General features: G+C 45.1%; 1 protein-coding gene across 5 annotated transcripts in view; it reads left to right on the forward strand.

Moving 5' to 3' along the window:
- Nucleotides 1–8,760: 8,760 nt before the first annotated feature.
- Nucleotides 8,761–23,195, forward strand: part of LOC120601148 (homeodomain-interacting protein kinase 2) — a 104,895-nt gene continuing 90,460 nt past the window's right edge. For 3 of the 5 annotated variants that reach the window (XM_039860827.1, XM_039860830.1, XM_039860828.1), the window contains exon 1: nucleotides 8,762–8,982. In XM_039860827.1, coding sequence (XP_039716761.1) covers nucleotides 8,964–8,982 — 19 coding nt within the window. In that variant the 5' untranslated portion in view covers nucleotides 8,762–8,963. Of the gene's footprint in view, nucleotides 8,983–23,195 lie in introns of all 5 variants that reach the window. The other 2 variants (XM_039860826.1, XM_039860829.1) reach the window with 2 other exon arrangements.

Consider the following 23,195-nt stretch of genomic DNA (forward strand, 5'->3'; position numbering starts at 1 on the left):
CAACCCACAGGAGTACCTGTGGTTGCAGTACTTGTGACTTTGTTACCAATGGAAATGACAGATATTTTTATATCATATTGACAATCGTTACAGGTATTCTGAACTATTGTTTATACTCATCACTACTTTGTTGCTATTGGACCTGCAGTTAGATCTTGTTAAGGTATCAATAAACAAAACATATATTTGGTAACTGTATCTCAATAGAAATAGTTTCTTTTGTAACATATTTTTTAATGCATTTAGATACATTAGTCTGCGAAGGGGTTCGTAGGCCCCACGAGAGGGCCAAAGGAGTTCACAGAACAGAAAAGGTTAAGAACACTGGATAAGAAAAAATGGAGTGCAGTGGAGGACAGTTTGGGTGGGGGAAAAAGTTACAAGACAGTCATGCACTGCATAACGACGTTTCAGTCTACGACAGCGGGCCCATTAGTTATAATAGAGCTGAAAAATCCCTATCGGTGACGTCGTAGCTGTCATAACACCATAGTGCAATGCATTACTCACGTATGTGTGGTGATGCTATTATAAACAAACCTATTGCACTGCCAGTCATATAAATGCACAGATACATACAGTACATAATACTTGATGATGATAATAAACGACTGTTACTGGTTTATGTATTTACTATATTCTACTTTTTTTTTGAACTTTGACACCATTTTTTTCTCAACTTTTTTTGGACATAATTTCCAAGAATAATTTATCCAGCAAAGCTATAATTTAGAGTTGGAAGGACAGATAAAGAGCTTCCCAGACAAAAATAAGCTAAAGGAATTTATCACCACCAAGCCAGTATTACAGGAAATGTCGGAGAGACTTCTTTACATTATACTTTTGGTTGTTATTTTTGAGTGTATTCTTCCTACTTATAATAAAAACGTTTTCAGTAAAATAGGATGCTGTGTTACACCAGCAACAGCCTCATATATCTTGTGTTTACTAAATCTCTTGATTGTATCCTTTTCTCTTGTGCTTTATTTAACCTCACGTTGTTTTGTACAGCGACGTGCTGTACAGGCTTGTCCTCTAGAAGCAATAAGCCTGGGTCACCTTCCCCTCTTGGTGGCTATTTACCACAGGATTTAACATTCAGAAGTTTGGAATCAACAAAATGATATCAAAAGAACACAAGGAAATCTAAGGTATTTTTTAAATCTTACTTTTTTGTTGTTGTTCTGTCTTCTGTTTAAACATCCGACTCAACCAGATGAACAATCTCAAATCAGCCAGGCAGTATATGTCTCCTAACGAAAAGATAAGCAAATCAGCAGTTTCTGAATGTTTATTAAGTGTGTCATCTAGGGCAAAGGGAATATGAGATGAAGATACTGCCATATTTCAAAATAAATTCTTTAAACATTCAAATTCATCTCACACATACAGTGAAAATCCTTAGAATTCTATGACAAAAGAGCCTTTGTTTTGTTTTTTGTTTTTTTAAATTACACTTTGAGGCTGTTGAAATATTTTTAAAAAGATCTCCACATAGACTATGATAAAATGCTATCTAGAAGTCACAAAATTAAATTCTTCCTTATACTAATTAAGATGCTGTTTGCAGTAAGTAATGGGAAGCCCAGCTAAGGGTGGCTTAATAAAGACTTTGCTCTTCTCACTTACCAAGAAGCCTGGTAGTCAGTGGTTCCAAGGTTACTTCATCTCCAAGATATCAAGACTCTGGGCCAGCCTCCGTAACCCTAGAGGAAAACACACAGACTCTCGAATGATTGGGGCTCCCCCTTCCCAGTTCCATGCTTTAGCCTGTTTAGCTTCTCACACCACTAGCCGTTCAAATTCTTTGTTACAACTGTATCCCCTTCAGAGCAGATTTAAAATACAAATTTTCAGGCACAACCTCCCAGAGATTCCTGAGTCGGTAGGCTTAGGGTTCTGCCTGAAGAATCTGCATCTTTAGAAAGCTCTTGCAGGTTTTTGAGGCAGGTGACCTGGGGACCACAATTTGAGCAATGCCACCATGTAACCTCTCCCTGTGTGATCTCGCAGCTCCTATGGATTAGCCATTCATTATATATTGATGAGTCAAAAAAATGTTTTCTATCTCCCATTAAAAACTTGGCAACCGAGCATCCCTATCTGAATATCTCACAGGAACCTTAAACTCAACAGGTTCGAAATTGAACTCATTTCTCCCTACACCTGGTGCATATAGAATAAAGTGTAAATTCCTTGGCTTGGCATACAAAACTCTGCCTCTGTCTCCAGCCCCATACCCAACCACTGCCTGGACCTTGTTCTCGGTATTCAGCAATATTGTGCCTTCTTACAGATCCTGGACACATATGCCTTTCTCCTTGCCGTCCCCTGCCAGAATTCATGCTGCTGGGCACAAATGTGCCATCTCCTCTATCCTATAAACACACACTCTTTGCCATTGGTCCCTCTGTGCCAGTCTTTGACAGTAAGTATTCTGCTATTGCTGCCTCATCGTATTGTATTGTGGTCTTTACCTGACAGTTTTGAACTTGAGCTCTTAGAAAGCAAGGGCTGTGGCTTATTCCCTTTTGTACTTATAGAATCTAACACACAGTAAGCAGTCCCTGAACATTTAATGAATTGAATTTCTTTTTCTTTTCTTCTTCTTCTTCTTTTTTTCTTTTAATTTTTTTGGTGAAATTAAAAAGAGAGAGAATAGTTTAGGAACATTGCAGGGAAATTTTTAAAGTACATTGTTATGAAAAGTCAAGGGAGGGATGATTCAAGAAGGTTGAAGGGATTAACAGTGTCGAACTAATGTTTGTTTAGAGATCCAGCAGGGGAGGGGCTGAAAAAGGGCACTGGGTTTGGCATTGAAAAGGTCACTGGCAACGTCAGAACAGAGTCAGTCCTAACAGCCCTCTGCCATTACCATGGACCTCTCTCAAGGGGTTGCCACATAGCAGCAAGCTCTTTCATGCCAATGGGAGGAAACTTTATTGTACAGACTTCACATAGCACAGAACTGCGCAGGCTCACGGATTAATCACCGGGCTAGGCTTAACTTGGTTCAGTAGGATTCACAGGCTTTTAAAAGCTCTCCTTTGTGTGTCCACTCCCTGTGCCGTTTCTGACTAGTTTGTCCAAGTTCAGCCTGGACTGCTTGTCAGGCAAACTAAGCTGTTACCCATCTCCCCTTATCACAGAAATTTCTCTGCTGGGCTGGATTGCTTCTCTGAACTGCTTCTTGGGAGCAAATGCGTCCTAATCTGCCATTCCCACGACCTCCAACAAAATTACTCTATCTTCTACGCATCTTCTTCACAGCTTCGTTTACATTCGTAGGCTGATTACTTTTTCTTTTTTTCTTTTTTCTTTTTTCTTTTTCTTTCTTTTTTTTATTTTTTATTTTTTTGGCCATAACCCCTTTCTGCTGAATGCCATGCTGGTCGCTCTTTGCCTTTCCTTTATCCCTGTTCAGATGTCTGATCTTTTGTAGGAGCAGAAGCAGAAAATGAATGATGTTACCCCAGTCCCCCGACTCACCAGTGTAGTTTCTCCAAAACTGCCACTTCCACAGTCCGATCCCCTTCACCTTGGCAAGCTCGCTCTGCCCTTTGCTCTTGAAGCCACAGCTCCAATTGTTCCTTCGTTTAAATGTGATGTTTTCTCCTTCACATCCTCTGTCAGTGTAATACTCTATCCCTTAAGCTCCTATTAAAGGGATCCTGTAATTTTTGAACACAAGCCTATTTTAAAAATGTCTCATTTAAGCTGATTAAAGTCTTAAAGCAGAAATGTGAAGTAATTTCTTAGGAATAACTAAAACAAATAAAGGTCTATATTATGATTTGTTAAGAAACTGAATCATAAAGCAGAGGAAAGGAGAGAGGAGAAATAATGTGTGGAGGAGATCTAAATATACAGAAAAAAAGAAAAATGAGACAGATACATTGTCAAAAAGAGAGAGGTAAACAGACCCAGAGACCAAAAGAGAGCTGTGATCTCAAAAGACAGATCCGGAAAATTGAATTGCCTCCCCCGGATACATCCTCCAAAGACAAAACCACAGTCTCTGACACACACGAGAGCAGCACACACCAAGTCCCAGAAGATACAAGCTGCTCAGACATCATACTGTGAACAAACACCCTGAGAGGAATAATGAGACACACACACCTGTATATAACCACCCCAATGAGCAATATCTCCATCTCATTCCTTAAAGATTGTGGTGGTGTGCATTTTCACAACTATAGGCATAAATGAAGAAAAGACGCTCCGTCACTTGTCCTGTGGGCAAAACGAGGTCAAAACTCCCCCATGTTTACTGTACTAACCCCTAAGATATTACTGGCGCCATTTTGTAGAAAAGCGCATTAAGAAGAGGTAACTGGAGTAGACGGTTACTAAACTCTTTCTCCATTTCTCTTGCCTTTGTTATTGTTTCTCGCAGCATGCTGAAATTAAACATGTTTTTGGTAACCTAGTGTTCCATGTTGTGCAAAAAAGTCAGATTTATTAAATGAGTTAATATCTGTAAACGTCTTAGAACACCAAGTGCTAATGAGTTTAGTAAATAAATAAAACACAATGGCACCTCCCTAACCTTCCTCACCCTCCTCCCATCTCCATCGATCGAACACTACCCATTCTTTTTAGGCTGAATGTAAGAACCCGATATTTCCCCCATAATTAGTCTCACCAAAGTCACAAATGTAACTCTTGTTGCTCAATCCAGTGGATGCGTCTCCACTTGTATGTGACGTGACCTCCTATTAGCACGCAGCACTGCAGACCCTACCTCCCCAGGATGCCCAGGTGTCATTCCATGCAGGTCATCTTCCTCTTTCCTCGTCCTCCCCCCCACAGGGTGTCCTTTTTCCTCTTCCCGTACTTTAAATACTGGTGCTCCTTGGGGCTCTGTCTCAGATCCTCTCCCTTCCTGCTCTCTCACTCTCCTTCAGTGACATTTCACTGTTAGGTTTATATCCTGCTCCCACTTGACTGCAGTCACTAGGGGGAAGGGAGACAAACAGGCTCACTCGATCTGCCAATTCATGGAAGAAAAAAAAAATCTAAATTCATTGAAATAACATTTTCCCATCTATATGATGCCAAGTATGCTAGCTCAAATGGATGTTTTTTACTGAAGTGGTGCATCACGTAGGTATAGCTTTAGTTACAGTGGTCTGAAGAGAAGGTGGGGTGCTTATCTACCTGGCTCCATCTTCTCCTTTCACGAGACTCATTTCCATGCCCAAGATGGTTCTTTTCCCATGGGAAGGAGACCCACCCCCACCAACCCCCCTGAGATGTTTTCAGTTCACATAAATGATCTTACTTCATTTTAATTCACCTTCTGTGGGAGTGTTAGTTTGCTGGGGCTGCCATAATACAGCATCACAGACTGTGTAGCTTTAACGACTGAAATTTATTTTCTCACAGTTCTGGAAGCTAGATGTCTGGGATCGAAGTGTTGGCAGGTTTGATTTCTTCTGAGGCCTCTCTCCTTAGCTTGCAGATGGCTGCCTTCTCCCCGTGCCTTCTCGTGCTCTTTCCTCTGTGTGTCTCTGTGTTCTCATTCTCTTCTTATGACACCAGTTACACTGGATTAGCCCCAGCCCCACGGCCTCATTTTAACTTAAGTACCTCTTTAAAGAACCTGCTTCCAAATACATTCACATTCCGAGGTCCTGGAGGTTAGGATTTTAACATATGAATTTTGGGAGGACAGAGCGGGTATTCCAGAGAGTGAGGCTGCCTAGAATCACTCATAGCTAGACAGAGACTAGGACGAAGTTACTAAATACTAATTTGTGTAAACCCTGAGCTGACGGATATCCAAACAGGTATGCCATGGGCCTTGTCCCAAGATGCTGCCAACTAGTTGTGGGGACGGGGCACTTATATAGAAGAGGAGAGTCAGCCCTCTAGGGTGGGATATGCCATGGGACAACAGAGCATGTGTGACAGGCAGGAAATGCTCTGTAAGCCTACAGGAAGATGAGATAAAAATCAGTTGGCTAGGTCAAGGGGAGGTATTGATAATGATAATAACCACCATTTATTGAACCTTTATTATCTGCCAGCACTCTACACAAACTCTTATCTCTAATATCCCACTTCGGGGGCTGAGAAGGACTATATGAAATAATTTATACCAGGTTTTTAGTGTTGTGCTTGGCACAAGTGAGCATGTAAAAAATGGCAGCTATTATTCATTCAACAAATATTTGTGCGGAACCTACCACATGCCAGGCAATGGGCTTATTGCTGGGGATATAAAGTTAAGTGAGAGCAACATGGTCTCTGCCCTTTATGAGTTTATAGTTTAGAGATGCACTGTTCAATGTGATAGCCACTAGCCACACATGTTAATTAAAGTTAATTAAAATGAAAGTTTTCAGTACTTCAGTCACACTAGCCACATTTCTTGTGCTCAACAGACAGACATCGTACATTTCCATCATTGAAGAAAGTTCTATTAGGCAGCGCTGGAAAGGGGAAGAGAGATAATATTCTTATGGTCAAGGTCATGATAGAGACTTATAGATACAACAGAAGAACAGTATTATAATTACTATTCTTATAATCGAGATGCAGAAACTGAAGGTCTGAGAGGTTAAACAATTTGACTAAATTCACACAGCTACTAAGTGGAAGAGCTGGGATCTGAACGCAGGTCTGTCTTAAACTCATGCTATCTCAAGCTGTTTTATGCAGGAAATGAGTCAGACACAGGTAGCATTCATTTAAAGAGAAAACATGGAGAAGGCACTGTCGGTGGGAAAGTGGCAGCTTGGGCAAAAACTCAGAGGCACAGATGGGCAAGGTTGGTGGAGGACCATGAATAAACCTGTCTGGCTGGAGAGGCAGTGACTTGCTGAACTTAAGTGCTTGGAAAGGTAAGTCAGGACCTGCCTGCCTTGATCAAGAGCCAAGGAGTGAGAAACCTCGGTCCTGAGTGCAGAGGTGAGTCCTTGATGAATGTGAGCAGGAGCCTGGTGTGGGCAGAGCTATGTATTATGAAAGCGGCAGCGACACTTAGGTGAACAGGACTGAGACCCATTAAGGATGGCAAGGGGGATAGAAAAGAAGGGATGAATGGATGGTGTGAAGCAAAGAACATCAGAGTGGGAGCCAAGATTTAGTACTGCATAACACTGAGCAATATACGTCATTTCTTCAATTTTAAAAGGGCAGGGCTGGCCCCGATGACCTCTGAGGCCCGTTTTAGCAATGGTATCTAGGAATCTGCAAATGTGAATGACATTAGGCTATGAGATGCAGTAGGAAGTGGAGCACTGACTATGGGGGCAGGGAAGATGGCAGAGTCAGAGGTCATCCTGACACGAAGGGGAATGATATGCCACTTCGAAACTAGAAAAACGTATGAAAGGTCTTGTCTTGAGGTTGGGGGGTGGGGTCATGAGGTATAGAGGTTGGGAATGATAAACGATACTGAGAATATAATGGGTTTGTTTTCAGGGAAGTTGTACAGTCTCAGAGATCATTATTTTATACCTCCAAACATAGATTTTAAACTTTTTTTGATCCATGACTTTCAGTATTAGGAAATACAATTTATGTCACAGTGCAGTCTAGTCGTCCAGTGTATATAACTGAAATAAAAGGTTTGTGAAGCTGTAGTTACCCTCACTAAGAACAACGGATCCTAATATTTTCTATTCTATTACATTTCATTTTTTTAAAGAGCTGATTGTTTTAATTGAATTTATTTCACGACCAGTGAATGTGTCACGACCTAGTTTTCAAAACACTGCCTAAGAGGAGACTCCAGTCTTCGTAAGTTGCAGGCGATGGCAGGACATCCTGTTAGAGAACCCAGGACGGGGCTGCAGAAGTAAACCCGGAGAGGCTCAGGGCTGGGGAGAGTGTGGATGAGAGCAGAGGCCTGAGAACGAGTCGGCAGGGACCGCCTGTCCAGGCGACGGTGAGGGAGCCCCTAAGGACATTGTGGTCAAGAAGACAGCGGGGAAACCAGGCTCCCGCAGGAATTCAGCGACCACCGGGGGCTGCATTTCTTAAGCGTGCACAGAATGGCTTCTGCATCTCTGACCTCCTATGGATTTCAAGCTCCTTCACTCACTCACTCATCCTCTCTCCGAGGACGGTGTGCGCCCACTCCCTCAGTCATTCCTCCCACACCTCTCAGGGAGCGCCAACCAGGTGCGACAGGGGGAGACACTCCGCCAGCCGGCTCCCCCTAGCTCGGCTGCTCCCCCTCCCGCCCCAGCACGCGCGCACACACACGCACAAAGTTCTGGTGGCTACCTCCGCGGACCGGCTCTCCTTTGCCAATCGGAACCGATCTGCGCGCACACCTTGCCCTGCCGCGCCTCGCTCGCTCCCTTAATCGCCACACCCTCGGCCCCGCCCTTCCCCGCCCCGCGCCCCGCCCCGGCGTCCCGCCCACCCCGGCCCCGCCCCGGCCGGCCGCCAGCTCTGCCCTCGGCTCGGCCTTCCCGCCTCGCATCCGTGCCATCGGCGCTCGATTGCGCGCGGACTCCGCTCTCCGCGGCTCGCTCGCTCGCTCGCTCTCGCCGCCGCTCCCCGCCCCGGCCCCGCCCCCGCCCCTCCTCGGCTCCTCCGCCCCTCCTCCGCCTCCCGTGCAACTTTTTGCCGAAGCCCCCACACACAGCCATGCTGAGCTGAGCTCCGGCCGGGGACTGGCCGCGCGCTGCCCGCCCCGGCTCCCGCCCCACAGCGGACCCGCTCGGGGGCCGCGGCCGCCCGGCCCCCTCGGCCTCGGCCGCTGCGCCCGCCCGGCCGCCCCGGAGCCCCCGCGCAGGGTCCGGGCCGCGGCGGCGGCAGCGCCCGGCCCCCTCCCCCGGCGCCGGCCAAGTGAGGCGGTGATGCGGGCGCTGGCGGCCCCGGCCGCGCCGAGAGCGGAGACACAGGCTCAAGATGGCAGATTCCGACTGAGGCTGGGGGGGCCGAGCTCGCGCGCCGCGTTCCCTTCTCCGTTGCCATGAATCGCGGACACCCCGGCCCCGATGGCCCCCGTGTACGAAGGTAAGGGGCGTCCGGCCCGCGGACCCCGCTCGGCCGGCGCCGCCGCGGCCCCCGCAGCTTTGTTCTGCCCGCGGCCCCTCGCCGGGCAGCCCCCGGCCCGCAGCCCCCCAGCGCCCGGCCTCCGCGCCCCACCCCCGGGCTTTCACCGGCTCCCCGCCCCTCCCCGCCGCCCCCTTCTTTGCCCAGAAAACGACCAGGATCCGGAATTTAACAGGATCTTATTTCCAGGGTGGAAAAGGGGGGTGGGGGGTGCGAGGGTGGGCTACTGCCCGAAGAAAAGAAATTGGGAGGGGGCGCCTGGGCAAAGACCGATCCATGACTGTGCTTTTTATTTATTCGTAATAAATAAAGGTGATGCAGTTTATCTTTCGTCCTGTCCCCCACCACCCCCGAAGATTTACCTTCAGGATTATCTCCTTCCCACTCTGTCCTCACGACTGACTCCTTTGCATTTCTCTCCACTCCCACCCCACACTCCTTTATTCCTCTGCGAGCCTCTGACGGGGGTGCCGTGGAATCAGAATGTGCGGGGCTAGGTGATGAGGGGGGTAGAGAGGAAAAGTCCATTTCAGACCCGGGCAGAACAATGAAATAGGCTAAAATCTCCCCGCATTAGCGTGGGTAAGGGAAAATGTAGTTTAGGTTTTCAAGTCGGGGAGGCGGCCAAGACGTTTTTTCTCGATCGATCTGGGGAAACCTGCGTGGTGCACCTTCACCTGGCGCTGGGCCGTTTTTTTTTTTCTCATTTGACTGTCTTTAGAAAGAAAGAGAAGAACGTAGAGCAAAAGCGTTAGATTTCCCTTGCACTCCCTCTCTCTTTCGTTTCTCTTCAGTCAGTTCTGTCAGCTTCCAGCCAGAAATCAAACCAGAATCAACTAAGTTTTTTACACTTCGGTGTGTTTTTGTGTGCTTGTAGTAGGAGAAATTTTAAACCCAAGTGTGCCTGATTTTTCAGTCATTTCATCGTGAAAATGTTTTTCTCATGAAATCATTGGAATAGCAGCTTTTACATACTTTTAGCGTCAGTCCATCTGGCTTTCTTTCGGTTTTGTTCAGATATTCTGTGGATGAAATAGCAAATGAGAGGGGAAAGGGTCTGTGTGGAACAGAGAGGAGGGGCGAGGAGAGGAGATTTTAATCCTTCTATCAGTCTGGAGAACAGTGGTGGCCAGTGAAACAGGGAACGCATTAATAGTTTTATCTCTGTTGTGAGAGGCAGATTAAAAAAAAAAAACTTATCTGAAAAGAAAATCTGTTATTAGTTCCAGGGCTCCAAATGAATTAGGTTTCTGGGTGGAATAAAGTTACCAGTCAGGCCTGGATAACGAGGCTGTAAATAACCTATGGACTGTAAATATTTTTTTTTCAGACTCTCTTGGAAACAAAGGGGCTGTTTAGAAGGCAACAGAGAGATGTTATTCCAGGGGCTTTCCTCTTTGATTCTGAAGAACACAAGGTCCATTTAACCATTCGACAAAACAAAACGAAATTTCTGATCACTCCACCACGCAGAATAGAACGAGCCGGTGGCTCTGTGGCCATGCTAGGCGGACCGTGTTGGGCATTCATTGTTCGTCTGTGTCTATGGGAGGGGGCTACAGTCAATGCTCCGACTGTCTATGGAGTGTTAAAATGAAACAATTTTCTCTTTATTAAGTGCCTCCTTGAGACTCCCTCTGCTGGACACTCCGGGTGAGCATTAGAGAAGGAACTTGGCATTGAATTGAGAACGTAGTAACCGGCCGCTTTCCCTTTCACAGAGGGCTGGGTATGTGGGTTGGCATGTATTTTGTCAACTTTATAGAAAGCCATCTTGGGAACGGGGCTGTTCTCCTCCTGTTCATTTCATTCTAAATTCATGTGGCTTGTAAACCATACCCCTGAGGCTAAGACAGGGCACTCCTCCTACCACAGTGTTCTTTCAGTGCTTTACACCAGATAAAGGACTGTGGGTGTGTAAGGTATTACGTTTAATAATAATCAGGGATCTCAAAGGTCTCAGGAGCACACTCTTTTTATTTGCAAGCCTTCCCTCCCTGTCCCAGGTGACCTCCCTGGTCACCTCTTTCAACCCCGGGTTTCTCTCAACCCTGGGTTTCTCTCCGTCTTGTCTGTGTGCTCTCTTAATTATTCTTATGCTTTGTACGCTTTGATTCTGCAGAGTTTCTCTGTGCATCTCTATAGTTCTTCTAGTCTTCCTCCTCCCTTTCTCAACCAGTTCAGCATTACTCTGCACTAGCCCAGGCCTGGGTCTTATTGAAAGACACTGTTGGTCATGCTCTAAAACAGACAGGTGACCTCTATAATCAAGGACTGTATTGCTGGAACCTCCATTCACTTACTGTGATGAGTGCTTCTGAGACTCCAGTGACCTCCTTTTTCCCTCCTTGGCGACATCCTCGGGATTCACTGAACCTGATTTTTACCATATCCTAATCAGAACACATGGACTCCCTGTGTGTATCCTGAAGAACCAAGGCTTTTCCTGTGAATTCTCTAAGAAGAGTGATTTTTTTTATAGTTTTCAAACATGGGATTCTTCTCAGGAGACGTATAATGACAGGTGAGGCATTTCAGCTGGAATTCAGGAGTGCATTCATTTGTTTAAATGGGGTACAATTGCCCCAGGTTGGAATATTGGGCGAAGGCCTGAGTGCATTAGTGGAGCATTCTGAACTGCCAGGTATTTAGAGAGAAATGCTGTCTTTGAAGCAGGGTATGTTTGATAATACGAATTAATGGGTTGCAAAGTGTAATCACTCTTCCAAAATTTGTTTCTAAGGTTAGGTTTATAAATAGTACCTTTTCAGTTGCTTGGGACAGATTAAGTTAAACTTCTTTAAAGAGGTTTATTTAAAAGGTTAAACATTCTCCTTGCAATTGTTGTTTACTCCATCAACTTGCTTAGTGAGGCTTTTTTCAATATGTAGTACAAAGGCCAACCACAGAGGTCTGTATTGCCATCAATTCTGAGTGAGAGGATTCTAAATTCCAAGTCGTGTTCTACTGTACCTGAGATGAGCCATGTTGAAAAGTATTGGCTTACACAGTCAGACTTCCCAAAACTGTAATGCCGAAATCTGTCATGAGATGGGCCCGAACACACCTACCAAGATGCCTACCAAGAAATGGATCCTGAATCATCTTCCATTAAAAGAGTTTGATGACACATGTTCTAAAATATCTTTTCCTGTGTTTGTTTTATATTTTTAAAATGAGTAAGTATAAATATTGTGTTCATTCTCACCACATTTGAGTAGTGAATCAAAGCTCATTTATTTTATCCTCAAGTTCAGATAGTATGATACAATACTTGAATCAGAGAAACATGGGTTCGAATCTAGCTGTATGACTTTGGGCATGTTACTTAACTTCTCTGAGCGCTCCCCACCCCGCCCTTTTTAAAGCCTTATTGGATTGTGCGAGGACTCAGCTAGAAATGAGTATATGTAAAGTGCCTGGCTGTAGTAGGTATTTTCTCAGTGCATGTTAAATCCGTCCATCTTTTGAGCCGCTTACAGGCTTGATGACTCCAGGGAAAGAATAACCCACAAATAGTTTAGAAAACCAATAATAGCAACATTTCAATTATTAATCTCATGCTATTCCTTTTCCAGTTTGGGCACCAGCAACAATAAACCCCCTCTGGCCACAGAAGAAAGAGATTTTTTTTGACCCCCTCTGTGACCTTTCCAGAGTCTTGATTCCCACTGAGCTGCTGCTGATTTCAGGTAGAGAATTTCTCTTCTTTGGTGGCACATTCTATGCCACTTTAATAATGAGGAAAGAAACTATTAGAAGAGTTTCAGGGGCTGCAGCAGTGCCTCTGGGGAAGTATCCCTAAGTATGAAAGATATAACCTTTGCCTTTAACCAGGATCCATTCCTAACCCCGGAGGCAGGCCAGGAAAGGGAGCACCCAGAGGTGGCTCCCCAAGGGCCTCCGCAGAGGGGCACCCCCACCTGCCCATGCACTAGCGTCTGGCTTATCGTGCACTAAACAAAATTTTCCTACAAAAGAAATTTGGTGCTTTATGCAAGTTACAGCTGCTCATGTTCTTCGTATTGTATTTTGTATGTTTTTTTTTCATTTTCTCTTTCTCCCGTAGACACCGATCTCGGGGAACCACCTTTGAGGTTTAGATGGAACAAAGTAGTGATGATCAAGAGGGTACGATATGTGAACATTTTTTATCATTCTCTGAACACGTCATTTGCCAATACTTTCTGGTAGTCTTACGATGACAGTCCAGGCACTTCAGGCTGCTGTCAAGGTCAGGGTGCAGAATAATCCAGCAGACTTTACATAACCACTGCAGAATGTGAGCTTGAAAGGCCCACGCTCGTGATAGTCCATTTCATATGGCAATACCCTATGGGGGAGAGGGGGGATTAAAAACCTGGAATATAGAAAGGTCCTTATTTTTCATGTAAAAGAAACTGAGATACCTGGAGTCCATAGCGATAAATCGTGACTTAGACCTAACTTAGTTTGTGCTACACTCACTACTGACATTAACTCACTTGTCCTAACAAACCCACAAGGTAGGCACTGTCACCCCTGCCTTACAGGCAGGGCACATCTTTAGTGCGTTCATTTAACAAACATTTATATAGGGTCCCTGTCCTCAAGAAGTTCCGGGGATCCAGGAAGTGAAAGTCACAACTAAACGGCCTCACTCACCAGCCCACAGTCTGACTCAAGGGGGAATGCTTTTCTCGTGTGCCTGTGTGTGTGCCAGTTCTTAATTCTTACATGCTAGTGTTTCTTAAGGTGTAAAGGGAAGACCCCATTTCCCTGTTTTTCTTGAAACATTTTCTTTACGTGGAATCAAAAGATATTTCTGAATCTAGAAAATACCTACTACAAATTTCCTTAGAAATTACTGTCTCTAATTTGCAGAAAAGTCCGTCTTCCTCTTTCATTACTTACATTTTATGTCCTTGTAAATGGAAATACAATTCTAATTTGCACGTGCTACTTAAAGACTTTTCTTTTTGAGATGTTTAGCGTTACAGGCTCTATTGCGAATGAACCCTTGCATCATACGTGACGTGGCTGTTGGAAGATTAATTCTTGGCTTCGCTGCCTGGTGAGGTCTTGTACCCTAGGTAGTTTTGTGATACTTATTGGTGGGGCTGTAGATCAGGTAGGTGGTCACTCAACAGATCCCTCAGGGACGGGGATTAGGGAAGAAAACCCAGCTCTGCCTCTTAGGAGCATGGAGCCCAGAGAAATGTAGTTCGCCCTTCTGCCTTCAGGAGGGTTAATGTCCGTGACTTGAAATTGTGGGTTCATCAAAATTTTTCCCAGGGAAAGGCCACACTAGGAACTCCCTCTGTGACCAATTCCAGTATTCTGTTAACCTGATTGTCAAGAAATTCCTGGGCCGGCCTGAAACCTCACCTGCTGTCATTCAAACCTCTTTCCTTTTACTCGGTTCCTTTATTTAAAACCTTTCATTAACTTGAAGATAGTAACTGGGTCTCTGTAGCTTTTTCGTCACAGAGCCTGTTTTGTGCCCTCTCCCTCCTCTCTGGTTTCTCCACATTAAAAACAAATAGCGGCTATCAAAACTGAATACAGCCCTTTAACAATGGTCTCGTTAGGACAGCGAACACAAAGTAGATGACACCAGGGTCCTTGCATCATCGTGAACCCCTGGAGGGCAGGATCCAGATCTGATTCATCTTTGTACCCCCCACAGCAGCCGTGCAGCAACTTAAACCTAGTAGGCGCTTCATAAATATTCGTCAAATTGACTCTTCCTTTTAGTATATCTAAGTAATGACTGACGTGCCCCTAGCTCTGCATTGGTGATTTGTGGGTACCTCACTTTCGCCTCCATCCCGAGTACTTTTCTCGCGCTCACGTCTGGGCGTCCCTCAGGCCGGTGGGGCTACCTTCCGCTGGGCTCTCAGGCTAGGCTTCTTCACTTTGAGTTTCATTTCTCCGCTTCCAGCTCTTTCAGAATCTTACTTAATTTTCCCCTACAGATCTGACAAACAATGCAGAGGAGATAAGTATAAAAAAGTTGAACTACTCTCGAAAGAAGAAAGAGCACACAGACGAATCTTGATGATTCAGTGTAATGTCGGTTCATCCAGGTTTAGAAAGGACAGCCTGTCAGATTCTCTGCAGGATTCTGAGTCAGCTAAAGCCATACCTGTTTTACCGGGTTCTCTGTGGCGAGCCCGCCATGTGTCATGAGAGCGGGTACAAGTCAGACTCGCAGAATTCTTCCCCCTCTTAGGTCTAAAGCCAGTGGAAAAGGCAAAAGACATGGTGGGCAAAGCCATTCACCTCATGACTCTCTAATCGATGGCTTTGCCATTAGAAAAGAAGCTAGTAAAGTAGTTGCCAATTAAAAAAAAGGAGCAAGCCTTTAAAACAGCAAAATAAGTTTGTGGTTTTACAACCACTTATTTCTAAACATGGCATTGAACAGATTTGTAGTGTTTTTGAAAGGAGTCCGTTTTAGCAGTTCTTGCCTAACTTTTGCTCTAGTGGGTTCTGATTAATTAAATGCCACCACGTTTAAGCAGCGTTGATTGACTCACTCTTGCATGCATTGATGCCGTAGATTTTATAAAACCTTTGTTGTCACAGTAAGAATGAAGTTGAAGTCTGATATAGGGGTGGACAAGGGCATTTCCCCCCAGGCTGTGCTTTCCCTCCTCGTGAAGTTTTGTTGTAGAACCTGCCGTAACATTGGGTACAAAAAGCATTTTTGGTTCGCACAGTTACACATTGCATCCAGATGAAAGAAGGTCTGTTCCTGTATTTTTACCATTTTCCTCCATATGAGTCGATATTACCTTATTGATTCAACCTATGGAATTGTTATTCACCATGTAAAATGATTTTTCTAAGGGCTTATAAGAAAAGTGATCCATCATGCCAGTTCTGCATAGAACGTCTCATGTCATAGCATTAAAGAAGCACTTTTGAATGGTATGTGTTCCTGGAATCCTGTTGAAAGTCACATGGTAAGGAAATTTGGAAAGCTCTGGCTCGTAGGTGGTTGTGGAAGAGTGTTCTTTTTTTATTTTTTTCTCTAATGAGGAATTTATAGACTCTGACAAAAGCCAGCATGTAAACTCTAGATATTGTGCAGAAAAGCAGTAAGTTACGCCCTCCTGAGTTCTGTGTAACTGCACCTACTCACCAGGATCTAGGCTGATGACAGGAGCTTCTGCAAGAAAGTATTTTAGGGGAACTCCTAACAGGCAAGTAGAGAAGAGAGAAAGAGAGAGAGGGAGGGAAAGAGAGAGAGAGAGAAAGAGAGAGAGCGAGCGAGCCAGAGAGAGCCAGCGGGCGTGTGCTGGAGAGAGCAAGCACACGTGCATTTGGCTTCACCCTGAACCACTTCCATTTCCAGCTCCAGCACAGCATGGTTACTGTTATTCATTAAGCATGACCTGCACCATCAGGAGGAGATTAATCGATATTCATTATGTTCTGTTAACTGAGGCTAGAAGGGTCTCTAATGTATTAGAGAAATGTTTCCATTAGAAAATGGTTAAAATAAAGAAACTCTTTCATTTGATTATACCATGACTTTACTCCAAAAAGGATTTAAGGTTGCTTAAAGGGTTACGTTTCTGGAAGAGGGAGAATCCATTCATGTCGATCAGTTTTGTGGAGCAGCCGATTCCCAAGGATGTCGGATAAATGAGGTCTTCCTATATGAAGAGACAGCAGCAACAGTCAACGCTCTCGTCTGGCTTAACACGGTGAATAAGCAGAGTGCATAATGGAATTCATTTGCGAAGTAATTTTTGCTCGGCTGGAGTGGTAAGCACAAAATAGACCAACAGACGAGAACAGTGAGTGTTTGGGATCAGTTGTTGAAAGGTTTAAAAGGGGTTCTAATTCAAGAGACATTTTATGGTGTGGAGGGAGAAGGGGACTGATATAATCAAAATGATACTTGAACAAGGTACTTTTTTCTGGCCTGGATATAATAGAACGAGGCAGCCAGTAGGTGAGCCGTGCTGGGAGGCCACACAGTGTGGTGGAAAGCGTGAGCACCGTGATGACAGAACTGGGCTCTCACTGGGGTCAATGGGAGGACGCGCATAGAGCACTTATCAGCATGCCTGACCCAGGGGTTCGATAAATATTTGTTCCTTTTTGCTCTCCTCCCTACACCTTATGGATTTAAGATCAAGAGAGGTTGCTGGTGTTAGCAATACCATGCTATTTATTCTGCTTTTCTCAAGGATCTCTTTTCATAGGCTCTCTCACATTCCACACCGGGATCATAGTATCTCAGGATCTTACTGGGTCACAGTCTAACCCGAGTGGAATCTTCACACATTAGTAGCGACCTTTGGCAACCCAGAGCAGTGAGGAGGCTGCCCTAACGCCACCAGGAATGCTGGGGGGAGGCAGAGCTGGGCCTCTTGCCCCACCAGGAAGTGTGCACATAAAGTTGGGACACTGAGTGGGGCTTCCTGGGCTACATTGCCACGTGGAGCTGCAGGGGTTCCTGTCAGCGCCAGGAGACTTTTCCCCCGACCCATAAGGGGGCTGCTGGTTCTCCTGGGTCCCCTTGCCGCCCACAGTGCCTCGCTGAGCCCACCCAGAGGGAGGATGTCCCCCATCTCCCAAGGAAAGCAGGGCCGCATGCCCTTAGTGCCAGTGTTTAGTCTTGTGCCAGGAAGTTGGGTCCTATGTTCCCCTGAGAAAGTTTGCAGCTTGTCACCATGAGCTACTTATTAACAAAAAAAAAAAAAAAATCACAGAAATTAATACAATCATGATGAGTTCCACAGAACCTCAGAGCACTTTCAGTCATTAAGTGGCTTTAAAAAAATATGTGGACTTCCCAAGGTACATTTTAGAGTCATTTTTCCCCATCGACATGACCAAAGCTTGAGACCCATCCCCGTTTTCGGGCCTGACGTTCTGAGCCGCTTTGACTCCTGTTGGTGTGCTGTCTGCCTCGTGCTGCTCCCGACCTGCCATGGAAGCCTCCATCCAGACCAGTGACCCATCAAAGTATTTGAACACACAGACTCACACACTAAGGGATGGGCTCACCTTGACTTTGGCGAGTCTTGGACAACAGTGCAAAACAAAGCTCCTAGCCTGCGATGCACCAATTCTCTCTACCCCTGGTTTGTGTGTCTATGCTAGACTATCTCCACCACCCCTTGGACCTAGGGGTGCCTCTTGGCCACCTGCTCAGGCCCATGTGTGCACCCACAGGCCCAGGAGAAGGACTGGAAGTAGGCATGAGGCCTTTTGGACAGGGATTCCCTGGGGACCTAGAGGATGGCCCGGGAGTGAGCACACCTCGTGACCCTGGGGACCTCTCTCCCCTAGGGGTCCAGGGCTAGGGCCCCTGGTGCCCTGTTCTAAGGGCATCACTGATAAGGGGACTTCTTGCTATAAAAACCAGCAACAAATGCAACTCGAAATGTTTCCTGTTTATACAACTCGTGGCTGGTGATTGCTTCACTGGATACTCTGCTCCTTTCTCCCTCCTCAACCTTGATCATATACTTATAGTTGCTCCATAAAGCATAGTTCATGAAACTGACCCATTTCCTGTTGCCTGCTCAATAACCAGTGTGTTCCTCCCGCAATGAAACTTAACAGAGAGCCTAGTAAATGGGACAGCTTTCCTGTTTTGTCTGTTTCAGCCACTGACATACGCAACCTCTCCTGCTACTGCCCTTTCTTGATGTCATCTCACGTCTGCTTCTGCCTACTTACTCTTATTTCCCACTCATCCACCCACAGCGAGACTCCTTTACCTATCTGTTTATTCTTTGGCTTTGTGTATCTTGGCTGTATATTTGCCTTGTTATACTTGCAGGTGTGAGGGTGTGAGTGGAGGTACACAGGGAATTGTCTTTCTGGTACATTTGTGTAGGGAACTGTTTGGGAGAAGTGGTTCTCCAACTTTAGCGATCATCAGTCACCTGGAGGGCTTGTTAAAACAGATCCTGGGTCCCGCCTTCAGAGTTTCTGTTTCACTAGGTCTGGGGTGGGGCTTGAGAATTTGCAATTCTAATTGAGAACCCCTGTGTTAGGGGAATGCACTCAGATTGAAAACTCAGTAAATATTTAAGATCAGATTGTTTTCTTGAAAACTTTCCCTGGATGTGTGAGAGTCAGAGACCTGTTATTAGCATTATTTGCAACTCAGCTGCCTGTTGTGGCCATGACTTCTTGAAGCCATTTAGATCCAGCCTCCAGCCTTCCTGCCTCTGGCTCCAGGAGAGTTGAGGCCCCATCTTCTCCAGGACCTGCCTTGTAAATACAGGAGCTACTTTCTGTAGTTCTTCCAGAGCCAGTCTGTAGTTCATGCATTTTGGCCCTGGGCTCCCAGAATTGAATAGGCAGATATCATCCTCACAATTAATAACATTATTAAGTAACATAAAGAGCTCTATAACTTTCTCCATTTACAGAAGAGGAAATTGAGGCTTCAGATATTAATATGTCCACGGTCTCGTACGCAGTAACTGTGAGAGCCAGGGCCTGAACCCCTCCTGATACCAACGCATACCCTTGACTAGCAGGCATCGCAGCTTCTCACAGGGAAGTTAGAGTGGTCTGTGCCACATACAACAAGGAGATAACATGATTGGGATCCTTCTTGGAGAAGGGGCAACCACGATGGGGGCTGATGGTGCCAGAATGTTAATGTCACAAACACCATTTCCCAAGGCTCTGCTGTCCCATTTACCTCCTCTTCATCAAACAGGAGCACATGAGGGTGAGTGTAAAGCACTTAGTCCAATGGCAAGAACGTAGGAGGGGTGTAGTAAACTGCTGTGAAGCCATGAACCCCTTTTGAGGAGCAAAACAAATAAAATATCTGAGAATAATCTTACTGAGACCTTTAAGAAGAAAATGTGAAACGATGTTAATAACAGCTAATACTTATCAAGCCCTAGCTACTGGCAGTTCTAGTCGGTGGTTTCACATATATTTATTGAATCTTTATAATAGTGCTTCGGGGTAGGTTCTGCTACAGTTGCGTTTTATAGCAGGGGTCCCCAAACCCCGGGCTGCAGACCACTACTGGTCCGTGGCCTGTTAGGAACCAGGCCACACAGCAGTAGGTGAGCGGCGGGCCAGCGAGCGAAGCTTCATCTGTATTTGTAGCTGCTCCCCAGCACTAGCGTCACCGCCTCAGCTCCGCCTCAGATCATCAGGCATTAGATTCTCATAGGAGCACCGGTCTCTGGTGCCAACAAGGTTGGGGACCTCTGTTTGATAGAAGCACAGGAAAATTCTGCAGCTTGAAAGTGGCAGAATTGAGATTGACCCCAGGCAGCGTGGGTCCAGAGTTGTACCCCTGACCGCCAGGCTATAAGTCTTCTTTTCCTCTCCTAGATGAGTGAAATTTGTAAGTAGTCTTTGTTTCAATCAGAATCTGAATAAATGTTTTAAAATTTGAGAAACTTATTTTTGTCGGTCTTGAAAGATGAGGTAGGCATGGAAGAGTCAAGTCTGGACAACAAAGAGTAGTGAAGGGGCTAGCTCTACCATGTGCTAAACCACAGAGCTTCTAATTTGGCATGAGATTGGACAGACCCAGCAGTGGGGCAGAATAGGTGAGCCAGACCCAGGCCCTGTGGTCTGTGATCACTTAGTGGATGATGGAGGAGGTGCCACAGAGCAGTGGGGAGAGGAAACCCGATTTAACAGATGGGAATGGGACCATGTGATAGCAATTAGAAAAATCTCAGTGGATATTATCACCTCACATCTTTGTCCCAACATAAATTCTACGTGATTAAAATGTTAAATTCAACAAAAGTCTGTTGAGCACATTCAGTATGCTAGGGCCTGTTCTAGGTGCTAGGTGTACCGTAATGAACAAAACAGGTGAAAACCCCTACCCCGAAGCAGTGTGCATTTTAGGTAGATAAAGGTAAATAATCCTTTTTTTTTTTTTTTTAAGCTTGAAATAAATGGAGGCGGATATTTATTAAACGTCTGGAGGGGCTGAAGTTTCTAAGCTTAGAATCTGGAGAAGAAATCACAAAGGAAAATATCAATAGTTTTTTAGTGTAACAGTTCCCAAATGTTAAGATTATTTCTGGTTTTACTCTCATGAATTATTTCTCAGTGTTCTTCAGTGTAACATTAAGGGGTGTCTGGATTTTAGGATAAATTCTCCAAAGTAGAATTACTAGGTCAAGGGGTGTGAACATTTATTGGCTTCTAAATAGATACTACCAGATTATATTCCTCCCCAAAGTATTTTTATATTAAATCAAACCACCTAGGTAAAGATCTACATTCACCCACCTGTTCATTCAGAAGGGCGCGGAGTCCTCGCCACTCTCGGGCCTGGGCACTCTCTCCTTGGAGGATGTGCCATTTTCCAAGGGCTTTTGTGTGTCAGTGACTCCCAATTATATCTTTACCTAGACTTCTTTTTCGAGCTCCAGTCATAAAGCCAACAATCTCCTTGGCATCTCTGTTTGCATGTCTCACAGGCCCCTCAAACTTAATGTACAAAGAAAAAATCTCGGTCAGCCCTCTGAACTATGCACCTCTTCCCAAGTTCTTTATTTCCACAAATGCCATATTCTTCTACTTGCCAGTTCACATCAGGAACCTGAGAGGCATCCTCGACTTTGTTTTAATTCCACATTTAATCCACCACCAAATTTCATTGGTTTTTGCCTCCTAAATACAGCCATTCTTGTTTTTCGCTGTCATTCTGTTCTGTAAAATTGCTGCAAACACTGAATTAGCGATTACGGAACCATTGCTTCTACGTGCGCTTCCTGCGAGCCTCTGGTCATAGTTTTGTCAACTGATCAATGCGTAACCTTGTTCGATATGTGTTTCTGTGTAAAGACACCTTATTTAATATATATATCACTGATTCATTAACCTTGAACTCGCAGCCTATACCACTATAGCTCAGGCCTTAATGAAGCTTACCTAATACACGTTTTTTTCTTTAAGGCACATCAACAGCCTTTTTGCACTTAAACAGTAGACACTATACTTGGGGTCGTTTTTAAATCCTTAAGAAAAAACACAAAAATGTGGAAAACGTACTAAACAGACTGTAGAAAGTGTACTTGGCTTGTAGTGTAAGAGCTGAAACAAGAAGGCAGAGCACATAACCTTGTTCGACCTTAGCTGGGAACACGTGCATCAGGCAGCCCAAATTTTTCACAGCGGCTTGCACATGCCAGGGAATGACTGAACGCCCTCTGAGTTATTGATTTTGAAGTTACAAATAAATCTCAGCGAATCTGAATCACAAATACGGAATCCGTGAATAATGAAGATCAACTGTACATGGTGAACCTATCATTTCTCTCTCGACTGCCATCTCCTGGTCCAGTGGTGGGCAAACTTGTTTTGGAAAGAGCCAGATAGTAGTTGTATTAAGCTTTTTGTGCCAAATGAACTGTGTCGCAACTGTTCAGCTCTGCATTTGTGGTGAAAGCAGCTGTAGATAATATATGTAAATGAGTAGGCGGGGCTGTGTTCCAGTATAACTTTATTTACGAAAACAGGCTTTGAGCTGGATTAGCCCTCGGGTTGTAGTTTGGACCCATAGCCTCGTCTAACCCACCACGAGGTCTCATCTGGACTGCCTTCCTGACCCGTCCCCCACATCTATTCTTGAGCCTCCGGCTCATTTCCATGGCGATACTAACTGTAGATTAGATCTGATCACTCCCACTTCAGATGTCCAACTGCTTCCCATCACACTTTGAATAAAATCCAAAACCCTGAGTAGCATGGCTACAGCACGACCGCGGCTTGCTTCTCCACTCTCATTTCAGGCCGGCCTTCCCCGCTTTGCCCTATCCTGGCCTCTTCCACTTCTATGACTGTTCCCAGCTGTTTCCTGCTTCAGCGCCTTTACAATCTCTCTGCCTGGCTGTCCCCCGCTCTGCAGTCATTACCGAAATACCACTTCCTCTAGCATAAATTAGTTGCCCCACTTGTGATCACTTTTTTCTTTGCCTTCATGACCCTTAGAGCTTTAAGGTACCATTTATTCAGGTGTGTTTGTTTTCCACCTGCCTCCCCCGTTAGACTGCAGGCTCTGCTCTGTGAAGATGGGATCGTGTCTGTGTTCTCGACTCGTGTTGCCTTCGGATGCATTGTTGACACTTCCTAAAACCTTTTAAATCAGTGAATGATTGTACAAGATAGTTTCATTTATACTGATTTTTGTATGAAGCTGCAATAGAGAAACTTGAAAAAGT

This window comes from Pteropus medius, unplaced genomic scaffold (genome assembly GCF_902729225.1).
Source record: "Pteropus medius unplaced genomic scaffold, Ma_sr-lr_union100, whole genome shotgun sequence".
NCBI classification, from domain to species: Eukaryota; Metazoa; Chordata; class Mammalia; order Chiroptera; family Pteropodidae; genus Pteropus; species Pteropus medius.